At 44.1% G+C, this 21308-nt stretch overlaps 1 protein-coding gene across 1 annotated transcript in view; it reads right to left on the bottom strand.

Moving 5' to 3' along the window:
• Positions 1-21308, bottom strand: part of erc2 (ELKS/RAB6-interacting/CAST family member 2) — a 43354-nt gene that overhangs the window by 5102 nt on the left and 16944 nt on the right. The window contains exons 2-12 of the mRNA XM_076269215.1: positions 20154-20588; positions 19585-19659; positions 16968-17123; positions 15068-15235; positions 13839-14006; positions 12444-12581; positions 11477-11617; positions 11127-11267; positions 8415-8611; positions 3423-3781; positions 1358-1369 (exon numbers count right to left, since the gene is read on the bottom strand). Of these exons, the coding sequence (XP_076125330.1) occupies positions 1358-1369; positions 3423-3781; positions 8415-8611; positions 11127-11267; positions 11477-11617; positions 12444-12581; positions 13839-14006; positions 15068-15235; positions 16968-17123; positions 19585-19659; positions 20154-20588 (1990 nt within the window). The remainder of the gene's footprint in view (positions 1-1357; positions 1370-3422; positions 3782-8414; positions 8612-11126; positions 11268-11476; positions 11618-12443; positions 12582-13838; positions 14007-15067; positions 15236-16967; positions 17124-19584; positions 19660-20153; positions 20589-21308) is intronic.

The following is a 21308-nucleotide window of genomic DNA, read 5'->3' as shown; positions in this document are numbered from 1 at the left end:
TACATTAATATGGAGCTTCTTGAGGAAATCCTGTAGGTACCTGAACAACACTATTACTAACAACCATATTGACACTGATCCTCGAGGTGGACTGAAATTTGACTAACAAGGGTTGTTCCATTCGGGTGGGAGCTGGGGTTGGAGGGGTTGAGGCTCAAAACCCTATTGGAGGTTGCCTTATCCAACACTAGAGTGTTGACCTAGATGTAATGCCTAAATACCTCGTGCCTACAGCCGAATGAAAGCCATGGTGATATCTGCTACCAACACCACTCTCACTCTGCTATATTGCTTAATCATAAATCAGACAGACAATGCAACACAGGTGATAAACAATGCAATAGCTGAAATAATCGCTACCTGACAATTAATTATCATGTTGCCTTTTTAAGTATTAAACACAAAGAATACTGTGTAAGACCTGTTTATCCCAACACTTGCACCATCACACACACACACACACACACACACACACACACACACCTTTGGGTTGTCCATAGGGTTGTCCTTTCTTGCATCCTTCTTGTCTCCCTGAGGGCCCAATTTGATGCTAGGGCCCTTCTTGGTCTGGTCCTTGGTTTGCCTTCAGCAAGAGCAACAGCAGGACAAGCCTGTTAGCTGATGGTCCATCGCACTTACCACTCAAATTAACATTAGTAGCCTGTATACTAGACTTTTAGTTATTTCAGAGTCAGCACAATAATAAAATCCTACTAAAATGCTATAGATTGTAAAAGTAACACAAATAAATACACATGGTTCTTTTATTATTTTTTTTATAATTAAGTACACAATTTATTGTTTAGATTTTAATCTGAAATGCATGTTACACATGTAGTAATACTAGTCATTACCGCGATTCATTGCTACTAATCAATACTGCTAGTCAATACTGCTAGTCACTACTCCTGAATTAGTTTTACTAATGAGACATCCACAGCACACCAGACAAGACACAGCACCACAATATCTATGACACATGAGGCACAAAACCATAAAAACAAAAACACATCAATGTGACGAGACTCAAACAGGACTTACAGGAGACAGTCAGTGAAATGCACAAAAATAAACAAAATAAAAAAATGAAAAATAAATATTTTTTTCACATGATCCAATTCAACATCCTACACACAAGATCCAAATGAGACACATGCTTGAATGAGAGTCCAACCAGACTCTCTGCCTGGCAGTTATGAGACATGGGCTTGTCTTCATAAGAGCCCTAGGGTCACCTGCTCTGAATAACTCATTGGGACAGCAGGCACTGTTAAGGGAAGAATGGGGAAGAGAGGGGGGTGGGGTTGGGACTGCCAACCCAGCTGGTGAGGGGTGTGTCTGCTAAGCCTCTACTTACCTGGGAGCGAGGCTGTAGGCAGAAAACAGGAAGGAGGAAGAGGAAGGGGCAGGGCAGGAAGGAGCAGCCGCAGACACAGGAGGAGGAAGAAGAGAGTGGACAAACCACAGGGACACATTAGAAGTCACCAACAGCATAGCCAGGAAAGAAAGAGTGGAGATGATAGTTAATCCCAAACCTCCCCTCCCCCCCCATAAATGCATACAGGAAAATACAAATAAATCCCTCCACCCCCTTCCCCCTACCCAATCCCACTGAGGGACAGCAGCCAGTGCAGGATGCAACTGCTCAACTCAAGAGGACAGCATTGGATCGTTCAACCACTGCCGAGCCTGTGAGGGGCATGGGTGCCAACATGCAGTACCGGGGACCAGCTGAGCCAGGCCTAGTGTGCCAGGGAGCAGGGGGCAGGGGGCAGGGGGTTAGGGTTAGGGACACGGAGCTCACGGGCCCAGGAGGGAGGGGGGAGGGAACGAGGGGGTGACAAAGGTCCAAACAACCAGACAAACCACAGGGGGCATGAGACTTGCTCTCGGTTCTGTAAGTAACACACACAGTTAGGGGGTATGGAGCCCTACCTAAGGAAACAAACACCTTAAATCACTGATTCCCTCAGGACCTGCAGTACTGCAGCACGGGGCAGGCCATGCAGGTTACAGGGGGTGGGGGGGGGAGCATTGGGGGTTGGGTGGGGGGGCTTAACTCCTCAGGCCATGGGTAGTAGGAGCAGGGCACACACGGAACTACCAGGCATTGTGGTGGTGATGGTAGACGGGGAGTGGGTTTTGGAGAGGGAGAAGGAGGGAACTGAAAGGGGAGGATGAGGAAAGGAGGGGTGGGGGGGTGGCTAGAGCCTAATGGGGAGGTCAGGGTGGATCATGGATCATGGGGGGTATGGAGGATGATAAGAGCGGATGAGCCAGTGGAACAGGTGGAGCTGACGCTTTGGCGTCAGGATGAGAGCTCTGCCCTAAAGACAGAGGTTCTGTGCTAGACACCAGCTTACACGTCAACCAAACACCAACAAACCAAACTGACACAAAAAAGAAAAATACACACTGAGAATACACTGTGTGTGTGTATGTATGTGACTGTCTGTGTTTGTGTGAGCGTCTCTGTGTATGTCTGTGTGTGTGTACAGTATGTGTGTGTGTGCATGTCTGTCTCTGTGTGTCTGTGTGTGTGTGTGAGTGTGAACATGCACATATGTGAATGTTTACATCATTTGTAGTTGTGAGATAGTGTGTGTGTGATTATGTGAGCAGATGAGCACACATGTATGAAAGCAGTTCTATGAAAACACACCAAAACCATCTAACCCATTGTGGTGTTTGTGAAAGAACTACACGTAGACCAGTTCAAAAACTTCTCTGAGATTCACTCGGATCTTGTTTAAAGGCATGGCCTTCACCTTAACCTTGGTGTGCTTTCACAATGGTCCAATGTACAGACCCATGCCAGTGATGAGAGGGTAGAGATGACAAAGTCTTGAAAGTTTTATCTCGAAAATATCAGGAATGTACCTCTCACATGTTTGTACAGCTCTTTCATATCCTGTATTTAAACAATACAAGATGTGACTAATATCATAGAAAAGACTGACAGATCAAGATAGATTCCTCATTTTCAAATGCCCGACTTGATATAAATTAATCAGGAAACAGGATTCATGCCCACTCTATCATACAAACACATGCACACCCATGCGCTCACTTAAACATTCTCAATTCATAAGCACACACATCAACAAAACGACATGCGCTCACACATACATACATACATACATACATAACCTTGACTACAAAAACACACATTTGAAACAGATCTCTATGTGAAGGTCCTTGTATTTCAATACAAATATTTTTGAGTAAATGAGTTTGAGTTCGTTCAAGGCTATCCTAGCCACATAAAGATCTGCTAGGTGAGACAGAAGCAGACAACGAGCAGTCGCAGACAGTTTGGCAAACACAGACATTGGCAGACATTTTTTCCAAAGATGGACACACAACTGAAAGGCAGAGAGACAAGACAGCTGAGCTGAGGTGTGCCAGGGCAGAGCACTCACTTTCCCAGGAAGTCCCACACCATGCCCCCAATCTGCTGGGGGGCAGCGGACACAGAGGGGGCCGGGTCAGGGGGGGCTCTGCCACCGGGACGAGGGGACGCGCGAGAAGTAGGGGTGGCGCCAGGGCCATGGGTAGGACCAGGGACAGAGGCAGGGGGATGGGCATGACCATGAGGGGCATGAGGACCCTGAGGGGCATGGGGACCATGGAGAGAGTGGGGGGTATGGGGTCCCTGTGGGGCATGAGGACCCTGAGGGGCATGGGGACCATGGAGAGAGTGGGGGGTATGGGGTCCCTGTGGGGCATGAGGACCCTGTGGGGCATGGGGACCATGGAGAGAGTGGGGGGCATGAGGACCCTGTGGGGCATGGGGACCGTGGAGAGAGTGGGGGGCATGGATTGCAGGGCTGTAGAAGGGTATGGGGTACCAGGACACAAGAATCACAGATGAAAAAAACAGAGGTAGAGGAGAGGGAGAGAGAGAGGAAGACAGAGTGAGAGTGAGGAAGTGAGGTCGGGTGTATGTAAGGGAGGACAGGGGAAGGGGGAGCAGGAAGTGAAATGTGAGGAGGGAAGTACATGATGGCGATAATGAACGCATGACAATAGTGATGACGGAAGAGGAAGGAGTGAAGAAAGGGGGTTGAGAGATTGATATTTATGGTTGAGTAGCCATGAAAGAAGGGAGCCAAGAGGAAAGAAGAAAAGAGAAAATGGGGTCAAGAGATATGGATAGCAAGAGAAGTAAGAGAGGAAAAAGAGAAGAGGGGAGAGAAACAGTGGGCACAGTGGCAGAGAAGAAAAGAAATATACACCGTTAATCCAAAGAGCCACCAACAGTCACGACATGAGCATGGCAAACAAAGAGAGATGCAATGGCAGTCTATCAGGGCGACGGGCACTCGGAATTGAGGAAACACTGGTTTCCTTCCCACGGGAGCGGGAGGGGGGGGGATTATGATGTACCATTATAAAAAATCAGTTGAGGGGACTTTTAAAGGTGCTAAACCTAGGACGGATTAGCTGTTGACTGGCAAGCTAAATAATTCCATACCACGCAGTCCATGCATATTGGTAGCAACATATAACTTGTTATAAGTTATATATTAAGATATTAGTAGACTTGACCAGTACACTAAGTACTTGACAGTTGTATTTTCCTGTTAAAAACCACAAGTTGTTATTGTCATAGGGTTGTTGTGTACTGTACAACATTATTAAACACAAAGCCAATTTCTCATTTCAGTACAGTAATGACACATCTCACTGGCTATCATGGATTATTGCATTTTATTTTTGAGTTTCAAAAAGGCTAGAGCAGTGGTCCCCAAACTTTTTCTTCCGAGGGCCAGCTCACTATGCCTGGCTCTAAGAGAGGGCCAGAGACTCGGAGTATATCAGTAACCATAAATAGCTTAGTGCTGTGAACAACAGAAGTCTACCTTAGTTGAATATTCTATTACATTTAATCATAGGCTATTGCAATTTAATACAATTGTTAGCTGTGTTTATATTGTCATCATGCCATATCAGTGTAAAATTAAATAATACTAATAAAAAAATGTTTGCATTCCCAAAAGTATTAGCAGGGAGTCCCAAAAGTATATTTTATTAAAAATGTGTGAACTCTGAATTCTGTGTCTTTGCATACACAGCTCAAGTTGTGAATATCCTACAAATAATTTAAAGTTCTCAAACTATGAGAATTTTATGAAGTGCTGAAGTGGTCTGAAATGACCACCATTCAAACTTTCAGTCACCTGCTGAGAACTTTGTGAACTCTTTGTATGAACATTTGAACGAATGAATAAAAAATAGAAATAACTATCCCAGAAAGTCCCAGAAATATGACTTGAATAGAAGTTAGTTATTAACAATTAATTGATAAACTTTTAAAATACGTTGAGCACTGATGCAGTCAGCATAGGCCTCTTACATTGTTTGCAGGTACTCAGGTATACATTTCATTCTCTATTGCCTGGCTTGCCTCAGCTTCGGTCACGTCCTTTTACAATTTTATCATTGTAATAAAAAACGCAATTTGCCACATAATTTCAGCATGCTCCTGGCCTACTAATTAATGCCTATTGTACTTTATTTTTTGCAAAAAGAAAGAAATCCTTGATAAAATAACAAGTCATTCACATTATAGGCTACTTTACACATATGTCAGGTTGACTGACAAGCCTGTTCTGAAGACTCCCATTCATTTTGACTGCACGAGCGCGTTTTCAGACAGACATCGCAATTCATTTTATAGGCCATCGGACAAATATGATGCCTCGATATTAAAGAAACTCCGACTCCATTCATTCTGAATTCCACCGCACAACAGTGCAACGTGCATGTTCACATTTTTAGTAACAACCGCCAAACTTGCTTGCTTGCCTTACACATCTAAGTTTTCCGACTATTTTTCTTACCTTCTTTTTCCGCTGTGGATGTTATTGAGTTTGTAGAAGTTTTAGCTCTTACGTTCTGAACATCTCGCACTGCCATCGCCCGATGTCATTTCTGAGTCATATTACTCTCTGTCTCTCTTTTAAATGCCTATTCCCTGAATGGTAGGCTACAATTATGTGTTTTATATATAGGCTAATATCTAAACAAAATAACCCAGGCAGTCTCATCTAGGATATAACACAGGTTGAAGTCAACGTCAAGTTGGTTCTATTTAGGGAGGTGAATGTGTGTAAACATCTGTAGATGACTCAGAAATGACATCGGAAGACAAGGAGTGAATAGTGGCAAGAGGCAAGCCGAAGTCTGCTGACAAGGGCCCGACGGTAATTGTAAAGCAATTTACAAAAGATTCACTGAACAAAAATGCTGATGTGGTACATGAAAATTTAGCTAAAAATGTGGAGAATGCAATGCAATCAAGCATTTTGGACGATATATTGTCACAAGCTGGCAGAATAGGCAACAGGCCGATGTGCGTTTTATTTGGAGACTGTTTTGCGCGACAGAGACTGAGTTTGCTGCTGATATTCTGGGGATAGGCCTAGCCAATGTACGACTTCAGCCTTTTAATATATTTGCTACATTAGATCAGTCTTTCTAGAACAGGCAAGGGCTTTCTAGCCTCACGTCAGCAGCGCTGCATCACCCATAGCCTACATTAAAACAACCAACGGATGGTGGGCGGGTGCAGTTTTGAAAATTGGTCAACAAACTTTGGTGCTGATGGATGGCTGATGGATGATAAGTTTTGCTATGCAGTTATGGTTGAAATAATAGCCCATCAGCGCATCTCTAGTGTGTGTGCCTCTCTCTCGCTCAGAGGGGAGGGAGAGGCTGAGGGTCGATCCAGCATGGATTCTAAACTCTGTGGTGGATAGGATCTACAATTAGGTGTTAATAATATTACCACGCTAGGTCGAAGTACTCCCAAGTGCTATTGCGCCACACATTGTAGTTCTCCTGTTTATTCGCTTGGAAAATCGCCACTTTTCATGTTGTGTGACGTACACATTTTTATCAACTACTTGTGCAACTGTATTTAAGTAGGGAAAAAATGGAGGTGTTTGATTACTGCTATGTTCCTCTCTCTACGGCCACGGCAGAGCCCGCTAGCATAGCAACATGCTAACACATTCGCGCCGCGCGACAGAGCGTTTGAGTGCACCTACCGGCGCGGGAGAGGTATGACTCAACTCGTGAAAGTTAAGGTAAGAACATATATTACTACTGATTTTGGGTGGCGTGTTCCTTTAAGACTCGCCATAGAGAGTGAATGGGGGAAATTGCGGAGGTTTTAGTTTGACGATGTTGTACTCCCGTGCGGGCCGGATGCTATATACCATGGACATGTTTTGGGGGACCACCCAAAATGAGGTGGCGGGCCGTATCCGGCCCGCGGGCCGTAGTTTGGGGACCACTGGGCTAGAGGTTCATAATACTTATGTGCAAGTAATGTATGGAGGTTGGAAATTATGAAACGCTGCTGTGATTGGTTCTAACTTATACACTACAGGCATAATACCACTGACGTACCCAAATCAAGAACATTACATCAACTGAGGAAGAATAAGCTGGTGTTTTCGTGACCAAAAATGTAGACCTTCAAATTAGGGCATGTACAATAACATATTAGTTTTACCTATTCTAATGTGTGCTTTTCTATGGACCTAGACCTTGTGTAATAACATCTTCAAGTTTATTTTGTTGGTGCATAGTCATGGGATACTGAGAGAAGTTTGAAAAAAAAGCTATCCATGACTCAAGCACACTGACTGCAGTTTCCCTGTTGTATGTCACTGACTCTACTTACAAAACAAAGCAAAAAAACACAGCCAAAGCTAGTTGATTTTTTTTCTTGTTAAATTAAAAATGCACAGTCACAAGCTAAGGGTCATATAAGGGTCATGTGCACTGGCCAGGTCAGGCTTTCAAAGGATTGGGCTTGACAGGTCACAACATGACAGCAGGATCACAAAGCACTGACAAACAAGCCCCCCCCCCCACACACACACACAAAGAGGGAGCTCCTACACATTAGCAAACAAACCCCAATGCAGTCATCTGTTATTAAAGCAGACAGCTCACGGTGTGATGCAGAAAGCACTTCCCTAAACCATCTCAGATGATTGGAAAAAGAAATCAAATGGTAGTTTTACCATACAGGAGATCTTCCTTATCTGTATCATGCAACACCATCCTCAGCCGTGTTAATATCAATATCATCATCATCATCATCATCATACATTATAATTATGTAGACTTTTAATATCACCATATAACATAATCTTTTTCATTTTTTTTCACACGCATTTGAACAATCTTCAAGTCTTTTGGTCTCTGAGCTAGGCCTGAAGATCTAGCTAGTAGATTACACATCTAAAATCATGGCCAAAAAGCATTGCAAGTAATGGTAAGAGCAGGTTGGATGACTATGGTGTTAATTAAATTGAATCTAATTCAATCTTAATTTCCAGTGCACAACTGATTTTCCACAGAGATTTTAAGCATGACAAATGCATGAGGTGTACCTTTCGAGTTCAGCAATCTTCTTGTCCTTGTCGTTCTTCTCTGTCTCAACTTCACGGAGGATTTCCAGCAGTCTCTCCACCTCCGCCTGGGATTTCCCAGACTCCTCCTTGTAGAACGTCACCTCCTTTTCCAGGAGCTTCACCCGATCCATAAAGTCAGGGTTGCCACGGGAACTCTGATGATCCACCTCGTGTGCCTTCTGCAAGGCAACATCATAGCCCCGGTGTCACAGAGGCTTAACATTCTCCCAAGAGTGGACAATCAGACACAACAAATGTATTACATAGACCAGGTGTGCAACATTAGAGTGCAATGGTTTAAGATTAATCCTTCAGAAATTGATTCTTCAGTGATTAAGAAGTACATGTGCATATTCTATAGTTAATTTAAACAAGATCATCTACATATATTATATAAAACAAGATCATCTACATATAGTATAAAAAACAAGATCATCTACATATAGTATAAAATCAAGATCATCTACATTTAAAAAAAAAGTAAGTTAATCTACATATAGTATATACAACAGATGTGTGCTTCAATGGCTGTTGTCACACAAAATGAAGGTGGTGAACCTGCAAGCTGGGCTTTGTTTCAAATTGCCATCAATAAAACACAGTAAAGCTACAATAAAAAGAAACACAAAAGTGACAACAAAGAATATGGCTACTACACAACACCACAGCCTGGAAAAGTAGAGATGCCACAACAACAGAGGATGAGAACAATTCACCAAGAGACAAGAGAGGTACTAAAACATAACAGACACTTCACTCCACCCAGCACCAGCATAACTACAGGCACACAAAACAACACACAATATTTCAGCAGTCAACAGCGCTCTCAATCCTGCTCCTGTAGAAATTCTGCTAAATTGAATGTGTTTTAGCATAAAAAAGTAAAAATCATAGAGTAAAAATATTAGTAGCAAACATTAAAGCATGCCGAAAGCACCCCATGCACTCAGTGAATCTTGTGAAATGCTTTCAATGTGACAGTTTTTTTTTTTTTTGTGTGTGTACGTGTGTGATTGTCTAGTAAGTCTGATGAAAATTGAGGAAGGATCCAGCTCCCCCAAAACCAGCTTGATAAAAATGTTATCCACAATTAGCTAATATGCCAATGCACTGCTACTGAGTACAAACAACACTGACTGTGTGTTTGGGTTTCCTTGTGTTTTTCTATGATTTCAAAGTATAGATTTGATAATATATATACTTATACTTATACTATACTTATATAGTTCATAAACTGTCACTGTCAAATTCTGTAGGTAACAATGCTTTTGAATAGTTCAGAGAACAGCAATGTGTTGAGAGAGGACAGTTTATATAAAATCACTACACATCACTACATCGCATCACTATGTTACTTTTCACATGCAAGCAAGATGATAGCTAAATGTGGAGCAATTATGCTAACCGCATAAATCATGTTCACGTGAAACAAATCATAACCTGACTATAATGAATAGAGCAAATGATCATTCTAAATATTAAGTGCTAATGCTAGTATACAGTGTGAGTGTGTGTGAGAGTGTGAGTGTGTGCAAACAGTCTGGCAGCGTGGCATGGCCTTCAGCAGCAACAGTGCACACATGCATTTTAGATGGAGGTGCAACACACAGTAACGTGAGCCTTCCTCTAACAACAGGACACAGAAAGAATCCCAACATGTTGGTGTCCTCGTTCTTTCAATATGTGCTGCAAAATTCTATGAAGGCACTTACAGGGTTGCTCATCTGACTGAACAGCTGCTCTGCTTGCTACATCGCAGAGGGAGGGAGGGATCATTGGGAGGGGGGAGCGTGAGGGGAAGGAATAAGGGAAGATTTGTAAGACAGGGTTAGCACTGTTATTAGCATTCCGCTATCAAATGTGGCAAGCTCATTTCAGCATATATTTTGCAATCCAGGCAAATGGGATATTCAATGAGAGGCATAATTCAGGTAACATGGTGGGTAAAGATGAAATGCTGTACTCTGCAGTGAGGTATTTTTAGCAGAGTTTGGGATTTTTTATGTAAACATTCCATCTATGAAATGCTGTGGATAGGCATACAACTCAGGTGGATCTCTGGTTTATGACAGCTTGCTTATTATACACTTGACCAGATGAACTGTGAAATCATTTTCAGTCAGAGTAATAGCTACGTTTGTGATGCTGAGACTCGTTTTTTTTCATACATCCTCTGATATTTGTTCTGAATTAACATAATTTGTCCACCAAGTGGGTGTTAAGCCATTTTGCAATTCCAATCCTCATTTGAAAACACAGTTTACAAGCCATTGCAAATTGCTTATGTAACCCAATATGAGAAGTATACCCAATGCCGTAGCCAAGAAATCCAGAGGGGAAATATCACTCGGGGTGCCATGAAGTATCCTCACAACAGTGCTAACATGTTACTGAAAATGTAACAATTTGGAGACAGGACAACAAGCACGCATGCATGTTAGTTAGAGCCTATTCCTATCTAATGTGTAATCACACCTAATTCTAGGTTTTGCAAATCTTTGTTTTTGAAGGTCAATAAGAGGTCATTATAGAGGTTATTAATTCGCCATACCTGTAACAAAATTAATAAAGTATGATACACACACACATGCTCACACACACACACACACACACACACACACACACACACACACACACACACACACACACACACACACACAAACTTCAGATACAAATACAAGGAGGACATACCTTCTGCAACTGTGTTTCCAACTTACTGCACTCCTCCTTCTTCTGCTCGATGGCAATCTCCAGGGACTTCAGTTTGGAGTCCTTCTTAAGGCCTGAGGAGGCCAGTGAGGAGGCATGCTCCTTCAGGTCAATCAGACTGGACTGGAGAACGCAGATTAAACACAAGTTACTCTTACCCTTACAAGAGAAGATTTCTATAGTAGTTTATTTTTTTAAGGGTACAGAAGGCATAGATTCCTAGCACATATACATTACATTACATATACAAAATCTAACACCCTGTCTGCCATGGCTGAAACCAGACTCAACATTTGTACAATCTAAAGAATAAACATGCAGTATGATCTCACCTCTTTATCAGTTAACTCCAATTGCAAGGTGCCGACCTTCTCCTTGAGGTCCTTGTTCTCTTTTTTGTAGGCCTCCACCTCCTCCAGGCGCTCACGATCCTCCCTCTCTCTCTGATCCTTAAGCCTCTCAATTATGCGCTCCTGGGAGAGACAAGTGGGATGTAAATAGTGTATACATGGCACTTGACATTCACATCTGCCCATTTCATTAGAGCAGAGAGGTTCTGTTGTAACTAATCTATATCTTATAAAGTCAACAACTCATACTGTTGTCTATCATAATATGGGATACATCCTCATATAACATAAATACCTTTCAAAGCCACTTGACACCATACTTTCACACACAAGGTATTCCTGGTAACAAATACAGAGTAACTATACCCAAGAATAACTTTGTGAAATGTAGTTGGCCAAAAGTTACTGAAGTGTGCCCTAATATGCCCCCTCTGTAGCATCTGTGTACATTAATATATCTCACCTATACCCCTCTAATTACTCACTCAGAAGCTAAAAAGCTTCATAAAACTTTACCTTTCTTGTAAATTGTGTCATTCTCATTTTGAATGATGTCATAAAAAAGATAAAATAATATTTCATATTTTTTTCCATTTTGTATCCAAACCAACCCAAAATTAACTGAAGAGGACTTTCTATCCTCAGGCCATCTGGATCCTAACCACAAACAAACCTTTTTTAAACTACACTACATGAACTTGACAAACTGCACTTACACACACTACACACACGCCACCGCTCTCTCACTCTTAATTAAATCTTCTTAATCTTTCTTTGTCTTTGTATATAGTTGGTGGTCCCTCAGGACACCACTGCACGGGAAGAGGTTGAGCACCTAATGCCATTTCACTACATGTTTTACAATACTGTCTACGCATGTGACAAATAAAAATCCACGAATCCTTGAGTCGTCGTTTGATAGTGCTACTGAGCGTCGTTTTCAGAAGACCTTTTCGGAGAGCGCCTCCTCCAGGGTGGCCAGAGCCGTGTCCGTGTTGCTGGAGTCAGTCTGCAGAGACTTCACTCGGTCTTTCAGGTTCCCTAGCTGCTTGTCCTTATCCCGCAGCTGCTCCTGGAGATTCTCAATCTGTAAGGAGTCGTGTGTGTGTGTGTGTGTGTGTGTGTGTGTGTGTGTGTGTGTGTAAGACAGAGAGAGACAGAGAACGAGAGAGAGAGAATGTGTGTGTGTGTGTGTGTGTGTGTGTGTGTGTGTGTGTGTGTGTGTGTGTGTGTGTGTGTGTGTGTGTGTGTGTGTGTGTGTGTGTGTGTGTGTGTGTGAGAGTGTGAAAGAGAGAGTGTGTGTGTGTGTGTGTGTGTGTGTGTGAGTGAGAGAGAGAGAGAGAGAGAGAGAGAGAGAGAGAGGGAGTGTGTGTGTGTGTGTGTGTGTGGGTGTGAAAGAGAGAGAGTGAGTGTGTGAGTATGTGTGTGTGTGTGTGTACATGACAGAGAAGCAAGACAAAAAGAAAAGACATCAAAGGTGAAGAAACCAGGGAGGCATCATAGCAACAAAGACTAAAATAACTCCTGAAGTAACTGAATTTTTGGAGGGCTTTTAGAATGACGCATCATGTCTGTACATTTCGGGCTGTAGAAGAATCCGGAACTTACTGAGGCAAAGAGGTCAAGATTCACATTGTCCCATGTATTTTAAGTCATAAAATGTCATGAAAAAGATTTCCTGCGATGGCGGCTGTAGGGACCCAAAGTGCAGACAGGGGAGTGGTGACCGAGAGGTGACCGAGGGGGAAAGGGGAGCTCTTCTGCCGCTATATATATAGAACAGGCTCTTTCTGCATCACTATCCAGATTTCAGCTCAGTGGCCTCGCTGTCCCCCTTCACCTCTGGGTGAGCAGCCCACTGCTTCCTGTCCCCTGGTTCTCTCCGTAAAGTGCTGCACAGATCAAAACTGGCTGCATGAATCTAATACTTCCCCTCTCAGCTCTGTGTGGACTGTGAGGTGATATACCCCAGGGGCAGACAAACCCATCAGAGGTGCGGCAGAGCCAGCCCTCTTCTCCGTCTCCCTTTTTCTTTCCTCCCTCTATCTCTCTATCTCTTCCTCTTTCTCTCTCTCTCCCCCAGTAGGCCTCATCTTCTTCTGGAGGACGTTTCTCTCTCTCTCTCTCTCTCTCTCTCTCTCTCTCTCTCTCTCTCTCTCTCTCTCTCTCTCTATCTATCTCTCTCTCTGCCTCTCCGCTCTCTCTCCATCAGCAAGCCTCACTCACCTTCTTCTGGAAGACTTTGAAGACGTTTCTCTCTCTCTCTCTGTCTCTCTCTCTCTCTCTGTCTCTCTCTCTCTCTCTCTCTCCTCTCTCTCTCTCTCCCTCAGCAAGCCTCACTCACCTTCTTCTGAAGGACATTGATCTTCCTCTCCTTGACCTCCAGCATGTCCTTCATGTCTCGAATCTCGCCGGCCAGAGTGCCCTTCTCCTCAGTCAGGTCCTGCAGCTGCTTAGTCTTCTTGTTGAGGAAGGACTCCTTCTCCTCCAGACGCAGTCGCAGGGCATCAACCTGCAGGGCAGCACACATTTACAGTGGTCACTCAGTTTGGCAACTTCTTTTGTCTTTTTACGTGTCCCTGTGCGTGACCTCCTGGCTCAATGACACAGGAAACGCTACCAGTTCAAAATGGAGAACTAGAGCTTCATTTCATAAAGGTTTAGTGTGTACATTTGGTTGTAGAAAATCAAAGTGACGGAAAAGATGAAGTTGGACTCTCTTAATTTTACAGTCACTAAGTAGCCCACCGGCAGCATGGACAACATGCGCCATTCTCAGGCTCTTGCAGGTACATTCTTGAATTCAAGCTAGAAATGTAAAGTCATGCATTTACTTTATCAAAGCATTTACCCTCTAAACCTACTTATATATCACCTAATTACCTTTGTTTTTCCTATTTACACAGTTTATCAACTATAAGCTAACTCTAGAAGAACGCCCGTAAGAATCAATATACAGTATCAGTGTCCTGTTCCACAAGTGGCTGAGAAAGTTCAGCAAACAAATGATACTTTCAGAGTAACAGATAAAGTCAAGAGGAGTTGGCACAGTTCTCAGCATTCCCCGTAATATCCTCATTCTGCAAGTCTGCAAGACAGGAGTTCCTGAGAGGTAGGCCAAGCAGCTGTTCATTTCCTAAAAAGCATATCTCCTAAATGAATACTGCTTTATCACTTTGGAACACATACAACTTACACTGTCACTGCTTATTTCCTGTGCAGTAGTTTGCCAAGTTTTCCTGAGCCTCTAAAGAAGATCATATTTTAAGCATTTTTAATATCTCAGTGATTGGTCTGTTCTGTACTACTACTCAACAAGGGAAGTCAAAGGCTTTATTATGAAACTGCGCACTATGCTAGTGTAACACGCGCCAGTGAGCCGCAGAGTGTAGAGGGATTTTGACTGTACGTTTTTTTTTTTGCTATTGTGCCCTGCCAGGGGACTGCAGATGTAAATTAGTCTGTGGCTAACTCTGGTACAATGTATCAAATGGCAACATTTATGTTTAAAATTGTACATGGTCCTTAATAAATAAAAACAAAAAAAAAACGACAAAGAAAGGGAGGAAAGACCTCAGTCTGAAGGATGGCAGCACGTTGCTCCTTGGCAGTGAGGGACTCTTTGAGCACTTCAATGTGCTGCTTGCAGTCCGAGTTCTGGTTGTTCAGAGTCTCCAGCTTGGTCTGCAGGGCCAGCAGCTCTGACTCTTTCTTTGAGAGCTCCTGCTTCAGCTGGTCAATCTGCAGAATGACGGGGGCACAGAATGAAACACATGAGTCACAACATGCTAGCACATTATGGAGTTCATTTGCATAGCATGTGTGCGAGTGAAACCTACCTAGTAGCATTTGCAACAATGGTTTGTATCGTAATTTGAATGCATGGTGGTGGGTGTGTAATGTGTGCAATGTGTGTTTGCATGTCATGTAAGCAGGGGAGCATGTCTAGCATATACGTCATCTCTCGGTGCGTGCATAAGAGACTATGAGGGCGAGAGCGCCTCCTCCATGTTGGGTGACGGGCCAAGCTAAGCTGAGCTATGCCACTGATGCTCAAGCTCTCCACCGGGCCCCTGCATTCATCATCTATTATACATCACCTTTATCTATGATGGATGAAAGAGCAGCTAAAAATAACACAACAATCCTCCCCGATGCCCCTCGCATGCTGCCTGTTAACAGCAACGCTACTTACTGTACACACACACAGACACAGTCACACACACACACAGAGACACAGTCACACACACACACACACACACACACACACACACACACACACACACACACACACACAGACACACTGTGTACATACACACATTTGTCTCCCACTCTCTCTTAGGTGCTACAGAGATGTCCATACAAGCATACACTGTAAACAAGCACGCACACATGTGCGCACACACACACACACACACACACACACACACACACACACACACACACATACATAATTACACTAACACGTTCACGCATAAACACATACACTTTCACTCTCTCATATACACATAGACATCCATCACTATCCTATCCAAATCAATCAACTCTTTCTAACAGGTGCAAACAATATTGTCATGACACAAAATGAAAAAGCACACACACACACACACACACACACACACACACACACACACACACACACACACACACACACACAGGTGCAAACAATGTTGTCATGATACAAAGTAAAAAAGCATACACACACACACACACACACACACACACACACACACACACACACACACACACACACACACACACACACACACACACACACACACACACACACACACAGGTGCAAACAATGTTGTCATGACACAAAGTAAAACCGACAGAATTACAGCTGCAGCTGAGGAGGGAACTAGCAGCGAAATGGGGACAACTCCAAACGTGGAATGCACATAGCTGTAAGCCATGATACGATTACAGCAGGCTAAAAAGCCTCCAACCTGACACACACAGATACACAAGAAGTAAAAGCTGAGAAGAGGCTTGGGCTGTGCTGTCTAAAAATAAGCCATGCTGTGGGAAACACACTCTCGCCTGTATGTGCAGGAAACTCACAAACTGTACCATGTCAAAATCCATGCACAAGGCTGCCAGTAGATATCACAAAACTAAAGACAAGAGCGCTTGAGATTAAGCTCTGCTTTCACTGCTGCTTGTTTGGCGCTATTTATGAAGACCTGAGGTGAATCTTCCCAGTCTACAGTACAGCATGCCCTCTTCTATGTTGACAAACACAGACACATGTTGCTCTAGCGTGCCAGCGTGACAGCTGCCAGCTCATCTCCTCGCTAATAGATGCAGATCTCATACTAGCGTTGACAGTTTCATGGCTCCGCAATGGAGATTTCAGCATGCACAATATCTGAGGTGATACTATTACTGCTGGGCTTTCCCTAGTGATTCTGATACCATGCTGTCAGTGGGTATGAGTGCTAAAGTGCTGTGGCATGAGTGGCAGGAGTACCTTGGTCTTCATGAACTTGGAGTGGTTCTTGTACACCTCCATCTGTTTGATCTCCTCCTCGCGGTCTTCGGTGTTCAGCAAGCCGTTGGCCTTCAGCATCTGAATCTCGTCCTCCAGGTCGCGAATGTTGCGCTCCAGGGAGGCGATTTTGGTGTCCTGCACGAAGCCAGAGGAGAGCAGAGCAAAGCAACCATTTCTAAACACACGGCACACAAGAAAATACTCCTGCAATGGTGGGCGAGCAGAATTCAAATCATCTTACATAAGACACCTGCGAGAGAGAGAGAGAGAGAGAGAGAGAGAGAGAGAGAAGTACAGACAGACAGTGTGTGAGAGAGAGGTAGAGAAAAGAGAGAGATGAGAGAAAGCATTTGAAGTAGTCAAGAGGAGTTTCATCTTGCAGATGAGAGGGCTAAACAAAAGAGAGAGAGAGAGAGAGAGAAACTGCAGCATTTTATGGCGAAAAACAAAATAAATCCTCTCTTTTCTCCGCTCCGAAAGGATTATTTGGCTAATCACCATTTGGAAGAATTGCGCACACATCCAGCCCTGGCACTAGAGATCAACCGCAGCAAAGTAGAGGAAGAGGGAAGCGGGAAGCAAAGTGGGAAGCGGGAACCGGGGAGAAACAAAAACCCCACAAACAAAGTGAGCGCAAAGCTTCCCTATGCTCTCTGGACTGCAACTGTGAGAGCAGCGTTGACTTCACAGCTTTTTAAATAAATAATAGCCCGTCTTTGAGATTAGCCATGCTCCATCTCCCAGAGATGCAGAGCCCAGAGAGAGAGAGAGAGAGAGAGAGAGAGAGAGAGAGAGAACCACCCCTTCCTTCAACTCTCCATCTATCGCGCTCACTCGCCATCTATCTGCTCATGAACTTCAGGGACTAGCCCTGACCGGGGCTCGGGCGGCTATCAAGAGCTCTGACGGGAAAAAAGCCAGACCACTACAGAAGATGAACAGAACCAGTGGGAGCACTAAGTGGGAGCTGGAGGGAGAGAGAGAGATGGAGAGAGAGGGAGAGCTGGAGAGAGAGAGAGAGATGGAGAGAGAGGGAGAAAACTGCAGAGAAGAGCCACTGCAGACCCATACATGCTCTTTTATGTGTTTCTTGACCCATTTAAAATACACTGCAAAAAGTATTTGCATTGCCATGTCAATAACAATTTTAATTTCATAAAGCTTTAAAACTATGACATAATTGTGCCTACTAAGATTGCATGGTTATTGCAATGCAGTCCACACTTCTGAAAACTGAAGTATTGTACTTTCATAAATTGACCATACAGATTACTGATTCTACATGACCAGCTGTAGCATTCTAATGTGCTAACATATCCTGAATCTCAAAAGCAATAGTAGTGCAAGTCTTAACAGTTAGTAGTGCAAGTCTTAGCAGTTAGTAGCACAAGTCTTAGCAGTTAGCTTTTAGCATCGAACACGTACACGTATGATGTGGAAAGAGGAAGAGTGACAGGAGCGTCTCCCTATACCTGAGTGATGGTGGGAAACTGCACATGTCACTGTGCAGCACTGCACATCCCGCTTCTTTTCTAGATGCCTCTAAAACTCTCTCTTCCTGCTCGCCTCTTCACTTTCCCAACCATCGCCCTCTTTCTCGCGCGCGCACACACACACACACACACACACACACACACACACACACACACACACACACACACACACACACACACACACACACACACACACACACACACACACACAGAGAGACAAACAACCTGCACCTAGAGAATTCACAGGGCTGTGCTAGCTCCCCGCTCACCAAGCGTAAATGAGTGGTGAGCACACCTGATCATCACCATGGAGATGGATCGATGGACGGGGGAGAGGATGAGAGGAAAGTTAGCTGCTGTCAGAGTGAGCACAGACCAGTAGGGAAGCTGAAGTTCTCCCTCTCCCTCTCTCTCTCTCTTTCTTTTTTCTCTCTGATCTGTTTTTCTTTCTTCAGAGGAAACATGGAGACAAATGATCAACAGCAGACGCTGAATTAACAAGGCTGTTGAGGCTCCCCTGGGTCATGTGCTTACAGCCAGGCACTCTGGGTATTGCACAGAAGCACCAATCACATGAGACTAGGAGGTGTGTTTGTGAGTATGTGTGTGTGTATGTGTGTGGGTGTGTGTGCACTTGTGTGGATGCATGTGTGAGTGTGTGTGTGTGTGTGTGTGTGAGCGTGCACATCTATAAACGAAAGACAGATAGAGAGACAGAGAAGAAGAAAGGAGGATGAGAGAGAGGAGAGAGAGGGATGAGGTCATATCTTATTTTTAGACAGCGATGTAAGGGCTATGCTGCCTCCAGAAGCTCAGAGAAGCCACACTGCTGCTGGCTGATGAGGGGAAAAGGGCTTCTGCTGAACTTCTCTGGCCACAGGGTTTACTCTGCTTTATTCGCCTATCATTTTACCTTCATATTATTTGAGCATTATCTAAGATTAGATTCTAACCCGTTTAAGTAAGAATGAAAGTCTAATTCAGTGATAATTCACTATAATGGATGAAAGCCAAAGTTGCTGTTTTTCTGATTGCGGCAGTACCATATCTCATGTCATTCTCCAGTCATTGTACCAGCTTTGCAGTTGAGATTGCGGTCTCACCTTCATCTCGATGATGGTCTGCAGGGCTTTCGTTTTGCTGGGGTCCTGGTGGAGCTGGTTCCTCCGATGAAGCTCCTGCAAGTTCAGACGTAACTTCACATTTGTCTGTGTATCTCCATTACTCTGACTATTATCATCCCCCGACCTCTCTATCCCACAGATCAGACTCTTGGAATGGTCTCCCATTTTCAAAAGCAATTAATTAGGGGTTATTTAATCATTTCAGGTATAATTTCAACTTTAATCATTGTGTCAATCTAATATCTCCCAAACGGCTCTGTACATATTACCAGTTTATTACAGTGTGTGTGTGTATATGAGTGTGTGTGTGTGTGCGTGCGCGTGTTTGAGAGTGTGTGTGTGTGTGTGTGTGTGTGTGTGTGTGTGTGTGTGTGTGTGTGTGTGTGTGCGTGCAGGTTGTCTCTTCCTTTGTGTCTTCTTAGGGCTGCGCTACTGGTCCTCTATCCAAAATCTTTGCCGCATTGATACGGTAACTCCACAACCCCTTTACAGAAATGGTAGTCAGGGGGAGGTCGTCTCTTTCTGCTTTTCTCTCTCTCGGGACTGACCTCTCTCAAGTGGATGTTCTCCTTCTCCTTCTGGTCCAGGATGACCTCCAGGTGGCTGAGCTGGGCCTCGGCCTCGGCGATGCGCCGCGCCCGTTCCTGCTCTTCCTCCTCGGAGGCGCGGCCGCCCGTCGCCAGGCCCTTGCTCTGCAGCATCTCCAGCAGCTTCTTGATGGACTCGTCGCGCGCGCCCAGCGTCTGCTTCTGCGTCTCGATGCGCAGCTCCATCTCCTCCAGCGTCTTGCGCAGCAGGAAGAGCTCTTTGGCCTGCCGGTCGTGCTCGGCCTGCAGCCGCCGGAAGTTCTCCTCGGTCAGCTCGATGGTGGTGAAGTGGTCGTTGCCGCCCATGCGCCCGCTGTTCTCCTGCTGCAGCAGCTGGTTGAGGTCCCTCTGAGTACGCAACTCGTCCTGCAAGGCCTGTATGGTCAGCTGCAGGTGCTGAATTGAAGAGAAGAGGGAGGAGAGGAGAAAAGAGAGGAGAAAAAAGAGGGACGGAATGACGAAAGGAGGAAGACAGAGGCCGATAGATACACAAACAGAGTTAGCAGAGAGAGGAACAGCTTGACACGTGGACATCATTTGGATAGTTAACATGTACACTCAGCTAGTATGTGGTATTTACATCCTTTGGTTCCTAGGCATGCCAGGGAGAGGAATCAAAGTCTAAAATCCACACACATGCTGCACCCTACAAACACTAAACACTCTCACTGAATGTAGGCTACTCTTAAAATACTGCAACTATTCCAAATAAATATGCACTAGATTGTCTGATAGTCCACACAATGACCAAAGGTGTCAGTATCATAGTGGTACATCATTTTTTAAGCAAACCACACACAAGGTCTAGCTCTTGTGTTTGAACCAGACAAAGAGGATAAGAAAATATTCAACTGTGACTAAATTGGTATCAACTACCAATTGTATACTTGTTTTCTGTGGAAGGCACTAGAGAAACAGTAGTCTTCCAGCTATTACAATGATATATAGTCACATGCATATGATTAATAAACATGATTTCAATTAATACAGAATTTACCTAAACTGATCAATAAAGATTCGGCCTCATTCACCAATATCTTCCTAAGACATTTTCCCACGAAAACTCTTAAGCAGATTCACAAAGGTGTTCTTAAACCTCAGAATCATTCACATTTT

Source organism: Alosa pseudoharengus, unplaced genomic scaffold (genome assembly GCF_046254945.1).
Source record: "Alosa pseudoharengus isolate Yale_2024_CS ecotype anadromous, Long Island Sound unplaced genomic scaffold, YU_APseudo_1.1 YU_APseudo_1.1_scf_5, whole genome shotgun sequence".
Lineage (NCBI taxonomy): Eukaryota > Metazoa > Chordata > Actinopteri > Clupeiformes > Clupeidae > Alosa > Alosa pseudoharengus.
This window is presented reverse-complemented; position numbering and strand designations above follow the sequence as displayed.